Here is a 10,684-nt window from a genome sequence, read left to right as displayed (position 1 = left end):
CTGGGTTTCCAGCGACGACACGTGGGGGCGATGCGCTAGGTGCGAGCTCGTCCGCCGCGTGTAGCCCGATCGCGGCCTGATCCCGCGGTGCGCGTTTGTTGGGGCGATTCGGTTTTTTCGCCGGCGACTAGCGTCGATGTCGACGGGAGGTTGGCGCAGGGACTGCCTGCGGGCTACTGGGTCCCGCGCTCGTAGGTCCCACTTTCACGTTGGGCGGACCGACGGATACGGCGGCCGACGTGGTTCAGCCTGCTGCGCCCGGGCTATGTTTCGAGAGCGTACGGGATGCGGGCGTCAGCGAGGGCGTCTCCTGCCAGGCGGGTGTGCCGGGGTTTAGTGGCGTGGTGCTAGCTGCGGGGGGATCTCCAGCGCCAGGCCAGGGCGGGGCGGGGGTCGTATACGGGTGCGCTGGCGCGGAGGCGTTGTAAGCAGGGTGCGGCATCCGTCCGGCGGCGCGAGCCGTTGAGGGCGGTGCAGGCGGCGCTGGACTACAGCGGTGGTGGGAGGGTTGGACGGAACTGACTGCTGAAGGGGCTCGGGCTCGGGGCGGGGGAGGGCGGCGGGGGCGAGCGCTCTGACAGCGCCGGGTGTCAGGTCTCCATGCTCAGGGGGCACACCGTGGGCGGGCCGGCGCGCCGTGCTGCTCAAGGCGAGTCTATAGAGCCCCGCCGGCGGGGCCGGCCGTGGCAGGGTGAGTTGGGTCTGGACGGGACCTGTGCGGGGAAGGGGTGATGGGGGGGGGCCGTCGGTTGCGGGAGGCGCCTCGGGGGCAGGCGTTCGTCCGCGCGCCGGCGCGGGCGAGGTCGCTGGCTGGAGTACCGGGGGATGGGGGTGAGCCTGTCCAGGGGCGAGCAGTGGAGGGCGGCGGGCGGCGGTCGGCGTCGGCGGGTGCGAGCGGGGCAGATTGTGGAGGGTGTGGGTTCGGGGGACGCTCTTCACGCGTGAGCTCGGGGGGTGCAGGGCTCGGTGGGGAGTCGGAGGAGGCGCGCCGCCGCGCCGCGGGCAGGGGTGCCGCGGGAGCAGCCGGGAGCATGGGCCCGTTATGGGGATGGGGTAAGCGGACAGATCTACGGGTCAATTCGCAGGGCTGGACGGGGTCTGTTGTGGGCGGCCCACGTGGGAGCGGCAGCTGGGGGCGGGGCGTCGCAGGAAGTGCCTGGGTCGTCCAGGGCGGTGGAGGGTGCTACGGCCCTTTGGCTTGTGCGCGCGGCGGCGGGGGCGGAGTGTCGGGTGAAGGCGCAGGGCAGTGGGGCTGGGACGGGGGAGGTTGGGCCGGTAGGGGCGATGGAGGGCGCGGTTCCGTCGGTGGCGCTCCGATTAGCTGGCTCTGGCTGCCGGGGTCGCCTGAGAGGTCCGGGGCGGTCATATTGAGGCGCAGCGCAGGGTCTTCCGCCTGGGACCAGGCAGTTGAGATGCCGGCGGTAGCTAGTAGAGTCTGCGGGGAGCGGCCCGCCGGAGCACCAGCGACGGAACGTCTATTGCGTCGTTCCCTCCTGATCGCGCGCCGTGGTGCGGGGCGGATCGCCAGGAGCGGATCCTGTTCGCGCCGCTCTCGAGCGGAGCGGCATCCAAGTGGGGGGTGTCGCGACCGTGATAGCGCGCGACCGCGTCGGCCCAGCGTGCTGTGACCTCATGGGCGTCGGTGTCGGCACCGAGAGCGGGGACCAGTGGGGCGGCGCTACTTCGCGCGGTACTTGTCCGTGCTGATCCCGTGTGACGTTACACTGTTCGTCGCCAGTGGCTGCCGGGCGGGAACCGGATGGCGGGGAGTGCCCTCGCCGATGGCCGCACGTGTGGCTGGCTTTTGGCACGCACAGGTCGCGTACGAGGCGCCAATTGAGCGCGGTCACCGCCGCGGCCCCTGCGGGACCGGTGCCTGGTAGCGCGGCTGTAGGGGGGCAGTGCGCGCGTTCTGCGCTTCGACGGGTGGCGGGCGCGGCGGCCGGTGCCGTGGGAGTTCATTTTCTTTTAGATTCAATCTCTTAGTTATTTCTCGCCCGTTTTTTTCTGCCCCCCCCCAAGAGACCTGTTGGTCTTTCTGTCCCCCCCCAGAGACCTGTTGGTCTTTCTGTCCCCCCCAGAGACCTGTTGGTCTTTCTGTCCCCACCCCCCAAGAACCTGTTGGTCTTTCTGTCCCCACCCCCCCAGAGACCGTGTTGGTCTTCTGTCCCCACCCCCCCAGAGACCTGTTGGCTTTCTGTCCCCCCCCCGCAGAGACCTGTTGGTCTTTTCTGTCCCCCCCCCCCTCAGACCTGTTGGTATTTCTGTCCCCACCCCCAGAGACCTGTTGGTCTTTCTTCCCCACCCCCTCAGAGACCTGTTGGTCTTTCTGTCCCACCCAGAGACCTGTTGGTCTTTCTGTCCCCCCCCCCTCAGAGACCTGTTGTCTTTCTTCCCCACCAGAGACCTGTTGGTCTTTCTGTCCCCACCCCCAGAAGACCTGTTGGTCTTTCTGTCCCCACCCCCTCAGAGACCTGTTGGTCTTTCTGTCCCCACCCAGAGACCTGTTGGTCTTTCTGTCCCCCCCCCCAGAGACCTGTTGGTCTTTCTGTCCCCACCCCCTCAGAGACCTGTTGGTCTTCTTGTCCCCACCCAGAGACCTGTTGGTCTTTCTGTCCCCCACCCAGAGACCTGTTGGTCTTTCTGTCCCCCCCCAGAGACCTGTTGGTCTTTCTTCCCCCCCAAGACATGTTGGCTTTCTGATACACACAACACACTGTTACAGACACACACAGGCAGTATACCTTCATTCCTTTATGTTGTTTTGGTGAGTGATGCTCTACGTAGGCTGTTGCATTTGTAATGAAATGAATCTAATGTCTATTGTGTAGATCTATTACACCACCGTGATTGGACCACATGGATGGTGATCATCCAGTTTGCTTAGATTAACAATAGGATGAATTTTTTATAGCCACTGGATGATCCCAGATGGATTGTGCTTCACTAAACCATTGTATTTCTTTCTCTCTCTTCTCTCTCTCTCTTCGTCGTCGCGTTCTGTCCGTCTCTCTCTCTGGTTCTGGTCCGTCTCTCTCCTCTGTTCTGTCCTGTCTCTCTCTCTGGTTCTGTCCATCTCTTCTCTCTGTTCTGTCTCTCTCTCTCCTGGTTCTGTCCGTCTCTCTCTCTCTGGTTCTGTCCGTCTCTCTCTCTTGGTTCTGCTCCGTCTCTCTCTCTCTGGATCTGCCCGTCTCTCTCTCTCTGGTTCTGCCCGTCTCTCTCTCTCTGTTCGCCCAGTCTCTCGGGGGGGGTTCTATCTGGGCGACACATAGCATAGGGAGAACAATACAGGCTCTCTCAATAGACATTCTGGAGCCACTCGGCTGTCAAATGACTGTTACATTAAAAAGGGAAGCTGCCTGCCACAATGACACGCCTGACAGCAAAAACTACGAACAGCGTCTAGTTCTGTGTGTGCTGGTCTGTACCCCTCACCTTGGCATGGGCCCGGCCCTGTGCGTTAGGCAGCAGGTGGTTCCAGAAGGGGGCAGCCTTGGCATCGGTGCCCCTGCAGGAGGCCAGCCCTAAGCCAGGGGCCAGCAGTGCAAGACGGCTCCTCTTAGAGGTAGAGGGGCCCTCATCCTCCGAACACGACTCTGCTGTGTCGCTAGAGGATAGAAGTTTCTTCTTAGCCGGGCAGGGGACCGAGGGGACCCCACGGAACCCGCTGGTGCTGGGGGTCTTCTCCAGGGAGGCCAGCTCGTTGATGGATGCTGTGGTACTGGGATGGGGTGGGGAGGATTCCAGTTCGGCCCCACACTCTCTGCCCTCCCCGGGCCCCTGGGGGTCTGTGGTGAGAAGGTAGTGGGGGGAGAGGGAGCCTGTAGGTCCGAGGGGAGGTCCAGGGGGGTTGGGGGTTTCGAAGGCTCCGAGGGCCCAATAGGAACCCTCGTCACTGCAGGAGTTAGGCTGACACTGTCCTGATGATGAGGAGCCACTACTGCAGCCCTCCCCGGACCCTCCAGGATCAGGAGGAGGCTCTGTGCTGGGTAACGGGCTGCGGGAACCAAGGGGGCTGTGGGGCTCAACCATGGGAGGTGATTTGGGAGACAGCGGAGCCCACGGGTCCGGGACGGGCCTGTCGTGGTTGTGCTGTGCGGGGCGTCGGGCGGGGACGTGGCCGGGGGAGAGGGGTTCAGGTGGGGGGGATCTAGGTGACAGGTCCCCATCTGAGTCTCTGTGATCCACCGTGATGCAGGAGAATACCTGCCCAACCCCCATCCCAACCCCAGGTCCTGGCCCACACAGAACCCCTTCTTCTAGGGCGTCTTCATCTCTGTATGTTTCCCCAGCCAGGTGGGGCCATTTGTGGGTAAGCTTGGGCTCCTCCAGGCCCCTCTTGACCCCCGGCCTGGCCATCCGAGGGGCTTGTCCCGGCTGGGCCTCACTTGTCCTGGGGGGGTCTGAGGTTGAGAACCCCCCCAGCTGGGAGAAGATAGAGAGCTGGTAGACCTTCTGGAGACGCAGCTGCTCCTGACCAAAGTGCCTGGAAACCCCGACCATCACCCCAGGATCTGGGCCCTGTGAGGGGGCCGCAGGAGGAGACAGGTCCCCCTCGTCGGATGGAAGCTCCACAGGAGCCAGCTCCTCCTTGCTGCCGCGCGTCAGTTCTACGTGAATGTGCCTCATGGCTGCTTGGGGTCAGAGGTCAGAGCCTTAGAGCGTCTGAGAGACGTTGTGCAATTAACAGGAAGTCAAGTAGCAGCAGGAACAGGATGTTCTAGAAAGTGCAAGGAGGCTGATGTTCTACAGGAAGAGAGGTCCTATACTTCCTTCTGTGACATCATCAGCACACGGTAAACCAGGAAGTAGAGACGCATAGCACCTGAGAAGAGGAAAAGGTGTGACACACTCAGCAACAAGTTATCAATGATAAAAACAGGACATGCCATCATGGCTAATAACTATCCCACTAATACAATGTAAATGTAAATCAACACGCTTCCTGTCTCAGCTCTGTGCCTGACGATACCCTCCTGATCCGTCAACACCTGGCACAACATCAGAAAGCTGTGCCCACAGACTCCTACCACAGTTACCTATCCATCACCACGGTTACGACATGTGGCAGCTAGCACCAGTATCCCCACACAGCCACACGGGAAGGGGCGGGGCTTCAGGAGGAAGAGGAAGTGATGGAAGAGATGGACACAGGAACTACCTACCGCCTGGAGCACTGAGGTTTAATAAAGAACTGGAAACTGTGTCCAACATGTCCGACCTGTTGTTTGAGAGGTAATCTACTCAAGTGCGCATACGCCAATTCATGGACTGTTTATATCCGGGCTGCATCCGGTTTACACAGACTAACATCACATGAGCACTAGCACTCAGTGTGCACAGGGAGCCGTGCGAGCAGCGACGATGTCATCTCGTCATCCAAGAACATTTCAATGATTTGAATCATTCAATATTGCTTTGTGCACAAAGGGGATGACTAAAGTATCTAATTGGAAATGGGTCTTTCTGGACCTGGTGTCAGTTAAACTGCAGTACCTAAGCAAAACTGTAGGAGCAGTCGAAACCGTGCTTCTAGACCAGAACCTTGGCACTTTGGCCTGGAGAGAGAAATTAGAGAGAGAGACAGGCAGAGCGAGACAGAGACAGTGACAGAACAAAAGACAGAGAGAGAGAGAGACAGAACAAAAGACAGAGAGAGAGAGACAGACAGACAGACAGAGAGACAGAGAGAAAATAAAAGATAGATTCTCTAAGAAGTGTTGGCTGAAAGTAGGCTACTTTGAGTGGCCTACTCACCAAGGGGGCGGGACGTCAGTGAGGCTGGAGGGTTCCGAGAGGAAGTATTGATGAACACAAACAGGAAGTGACTATCCTAAAGCACCTTCTGTGATTGGCCGACAGCCGGAGACACCCTCCCTCGTCACCTGGGTGCGGGGTGAGACTCAGCGACTGCATCATGACACGGTCATTCCACAGAGAATCCCTAGAGACACGAGAGAGAGAGAGAATTAGCTTCATTAATAAATTAACTGATTGATCAGAGTCAACCTATGGACCATTCTATCAGGACCTTGCAGTGACGGAACCCCTCAGTAGATAATTCAGGCCATCAGGGAATTCCTGAAAAATATATTTTTATTGCAGAGATGAACCAGTCAAATAAGCTGAACCTTTGGACCAGAACATGCTCCCATGAACAAGCTGCTTCCATGACAACCTGCAGCCTTGACAACAGGCCCTTTGTGCTCCCCCACAGAGAGAGAAAGATACTGTTCCAAGAAAACATCCTAGAACGAAACAAGATGGCCCCTGCAGAAGGTCAACGTGACATGGGCACCATAAATGTGAACAGAATATAAATGCTGGGATTCCAACAAATGCAGCTAAATTATATTTATATTACAGTGATTCAAAATACTACCTCTAACATCTCCTTTTGGCAGAGATGAAATTACCAGCAGATCAGTTTCAACTTCAGTAATGTTGCAACGAGCAACCGATGAACCCTCCAAGTACCATCTTACATGGAATATGGAACACGAGCAAGTTATCACGTGATCTGATGGGAGAAGAGCTGACGATGACAAGATATTTATGAACGGCTGACATATCATATATAAATAGAGAGAGGGAGAGAGAAAGGTAAAGAGAGAGAGAGAGAGAGAGAGAGGTAAAGAGAGATGTGTAATGTCTTTATTGTTTTGAAACTTCTGTATGTGTAATGTTTACTGTTCATTTTTATTGTTTATTTCACTTCTCTATATTATCTACCTCACTTGCTTTGGCAATGTTAACACATGTTTCCCATGCCAATAAAGCCCCTTGAATTGAGAGGTAAAGAGAGAGAGAGAGAGAGAGAGGTACAGAGAGAGAGCATGTCTCTAGTGTTCCTGTAGTGTGCATGACATCAGAGAGAATCAGCAGACTGAACAGATTTGGCCCTCAGATCCTCAGTGTGTTCTACAGCTCCACCATTGACGACATCTTGACTGGCTGCATCACCACTTGGTACGGCAACTGCTTGGCATCTGACAACGGCACATCACTGGGGCCAAGATCCCTGCCTTCCAGGGCCTCTACACCAGCAGGGGTCAGAGGAAGGCCCCCCAAAAATTGTCACACACACACACTATTATCTATCCTGTTGCCTAGTCACTTTACAGGTACCTATATGTACTGTATATAGCCTCGTTATTACCTCGTACCCCTTTACATCGACTCAGTACTGGGCCTTATAGCCATGTTATTACCATTATACCCCTGCACATAGACTCAGTACTGGTACTGTATATAGCCTTGTTATTACCCTCGTACCCCTGGTACTCCCTGTATATAGCCTTGTTATTACCTCGTACCCCTGGGTACTTCCCTTATATAGCCGTGTTATTTACCTCCGTACCCCCTGGTTACTGGGCGCTGTATATAGGCCTTGTTATTACCTTCGTACCCTGGTACTCCCTGTATATAGCCGTTTTATTACCTCGTTACCCCTGGTACTCCCTGTATATAGCCTTGTATTACCTCGTACCCCTGGTACTCCCTGATCATAGCCGTTGTTATTACCTCGTACCCTGGTATACTCCCTGTATATAGCTCGTGTATTACCTCGTACCCCTGGTACTCCCGTGTAATAGCCTTGTATTACCTCGTTACCCCTGGTATCCGTACAGCCTGTATACCTACCTTGCCCCTCATTACCGTTCTATTACCTCGTACCCCTGCCGTACTCCTGTATATAGCCGTGTTATTCCTCGTACCCTGCTGTTACTCCCTGTATAAGCCTGTTATTACCTCGTACCCCTGTACTCCCCTGTATATACAGCCAGTGTTATTACCCTCCTGGTACCACCATGTGTTATACCCGTCTGGCCCCGTATATAGCCATGTGTTAATTACTCGTACCCCTGAGTCTACCCTGATTATATAGCCTTGTATTAACCTCGTACCCCTGGTACTCCCTGTATAAATAGCCTTGTTATTCACCTCGTACCCCTGGTACTCCCTGTATATAAGCCGCTGTTATTTACCTCGTACCCCTGGTACTCCCTGTATAAGCCGTTGTTATTACCTCCGTACCCCCTGTACTCCCCTGTATATAGCCGTGTTCATTACCTCGTACCCCTGGGTAACTCCCTGTATAATACTCCGGCAGATACGGTTGTATTACCTCGTACCCCAGGGGGGGCGGGTGTACTCCCTGTATATAGCCTTGTTTTTACCTCTGTACCCCTGAGTCATCCGCATTAATTATAAGCCCCATGTTATTACCTCGTACCCTAGGTACTCCCTGATATATAGCCCTGTTATTACCTCGCTAACCCCTTGGTAACTCCCTGTATATACTTTGTTATTACCTCGTACCCCTGGTACTCCCTGTATATAGCCGTGTTATTACCTCGTACCCCTGGTACTCCCTGTATACAGCCGTGTTATTACCTCGTACCCCTGGTACTCCCTGTATATAGCCTTGTTATTACCTCGTACCCCTGGTACTCCCTGTATATAGCCTTGTTATTACCTCGTACCCCTGGTACTCCCTGTATACAGCCATGTTATTATACCTCGTACCCCTGGTACTCCCTGTATATAGCCATGTTATTACCTCGTACCCCTGCACATTGACTCAGTCATTTTTTTTATTACATTTTTTATCTTCACTCTGCACTGTCAGTCTACACCTGTGGTTTACGAATAACATTTTATTTGACATGATTTTGACACTATCAAAGTTTGATGGGATTTACAGTGCATTCGGAAAGAATTCAAACCCCTTGACTTTTTCCACTGTTACCTTACAGCCTTATTATATAATGGACTAAAATCAATCTACACAGAATACCCCATAATGACAAAGCAAAAACAGGTTTACAGATATTTTTTTGCAAATGTAAAAAAAAATAAAAAATGAAATATAACATTCACATAAGTATTCAGACCCTTTACTCAGTACTTTGTTGAAAAACCATTAGCAGCGATTACAGCCTCAAGTCTTCTTGGGTATGACGCTACAAGCTTGGCACACCTGTATTTGGGGAGTTTCTCCTGTTCTTCTCTGCAGATCCTCTCAAGCTCTGTCAAGTTGCATGGGGAGCGTCACTGCACAGCTATTTTCAGGTCTCTCCAGAGACATTCAATCGGGTTCAAGTCCGGGCTCTGGCTGGGCGACTCAAGGACATTCAGAGACATGTCCCGAAGCCGCTCCTGCGTTGTCTTGGCTGTGTGCTTGGGGTCGTTGTCCTGTTGGAAGGTGAACCTTCTCCCCAGTCTGAGGTCCTGAGCTCTCTGGAGAAGGTTTTCATCAAGGATCTTTCTGTCATGTGCCTTTTACTGAGGAGTAGATTCCGTCTGGTCACTCTACCGTAAAGACCTGATTGGTGGAGTTATGCAGAGATGGTGGTCCTTCTGGAAGGTTCTCCTATCTCCACAGAGGAACTCTGGAGCTCTTTGAGTGACCATCGTGTTCTTGGTCACCTTCCTGACCAAGGCCCTTCTTCCCTGATTGCTCAGTTTTGCCGAGCGGCCAGCTCTAGGAAGAGTCTTGGTGGTTACAAACTTCTTCCATTTAAGAATGATGGAGGCCACTGTGTTCTTGGGGACCTTCAATGCTGCAGAACATTTTTGGTACCCTTCCCCAGATCTGTGCCTCGACACAATCCTGTCTCGGAGCTCTACGGGCAATTCCTTTGACCTCATGGCTTGGTTTTTGCTCTGACATGCACTGTCAACTGTGGGACCTTATATAGACAGGTGTGTGCCTTTCCAAATCATGTCCAATCAATTGAATTTACCACAGGTACAGTAGACTCCAATCAAGTTGTAGAAACAGGATAAACCTGAGCTCAATTTCGAGTCTCATAGCAAAAGATCTGTAAATAAGGTATTTCTGTTTATACATTTGCAATTATGGGGTAGTGTGTGTAGATTGCTGATACATGTTTTTTAGAATAAGGCTCTAATGTAACAAAATGCAGAAAAGGGGTCTGAATACTATCCGAATGCACTGTAGGTTAGCGTGAGCCACAGTGTTAGAATGTGACGTCGTCGTGAACAGGGGGAGGGAGGGATGTAATGACAGACTACAAACAGAGAGAACCAACAGAACCGAGAGAAAACAGAACAGAGAGGAAAGATACATATTTTGTGTGTGTAATGTGTTTGTTGGCAATTTCTGTTTATTTCACTTTTGTGTTCATTGTTTATTTCACTTGCTTTGGCTATGTAAACATACGTTTCCCATGCCAATAAATCCCCTTTGAATTGAACTGAGAAATGGAGAGAGAGAGAAAGAGAGAAATATGGGGGTCTTAGCTAAGCCAACAGCTCAGTTGGATAGTTGCTGAGAATGCTGCTTGACAAAGAGAAAGAGGGGCTACGGGGAAGTAGAAAGAAGGGCTACTGGGGGAAGAAAGAGGGCTACGGGAGAGAAAGAGGGGCTACAGGGGGAGGAAAGAGGGACTACAGGGGAGAGAAAGAGGGGGACGGAAGAGAAGGAGAGAAGAGGGGCTACAGGGGAGAGGTAGAAGAGGCTACAGGGGAGAGATAAAGAGGGGGACGGGAGAGAAGAGGAAAAGGACGGGAACAGTAAGAGAGGCACGAAGAAGAGAAAAGAGGGGCTACGGGGGAGAGAAAGAGAGAAAGATGGGGCATAGGGGGAGATGAGAGAAATAGGGTACTAGGGGGAGAGAAAGAGGCTACAAGGAAGAGAAAGAGGGGTCACTACGGA

The 10,684-nt window shown here is 53.6% G+C and overlaps 1 protein-coding gene across 2 annotated transcripts in view; it reads right to left on the bottom strand.

The window, feature by feature from the left end:
• The window catches only part of atosb (atos homolog b), a 44,153-nt gene that overhangs the window by 8,605 nt on the left and 24,864 nt on the right, over positions 1–10,684 (bottom strand). Inside the window, exons 2-3 of one of the 2 annotated variants that reach the window (XM_024003359.2) lie at positions 5,758–5,944; positions 3,436–4,825 (exon numbers count right to left, since the gene is read on the bottom strand). In XM_024003359.2, coding sequence (XP_023859127.1) covers positions 3,436–4,629 — 1,194 coding nt within the window. In that variant the 5' untranslated portion in view covers positions 4,630–4,825; positions 5,758–5,944. The remainder of the gene's footprint in view (positions 1–3,435; positions 4,826–5,757; positions 5,945–10,684) is intronic. The other variant, XM_024003360.2, reaches the window with a different exon arrangement.

The sequence above is a fragment of the Salvelinus sp. IW2-2015 genome, linkage group LG15 (assembly GCF_002910315.2).
Source record: "Salvelinus sp. IW2-2015 linkage group LG15, ASM291031v2, whole genome shotgun sequence".
Taxonomy (NCBI): domain Eukaryota; kingdom Metazoa; phylum Chordata; class Actinopteri; order Salmoniformes; family Salmonidae; genus Salvelinus; species Salvelinus sp. IW2-2015.
The sequence above is the reverse complement of the archived record's forward strand: the minus strand, read 5'-3'. Positions and strand labels throughout refer to the sequence as shown.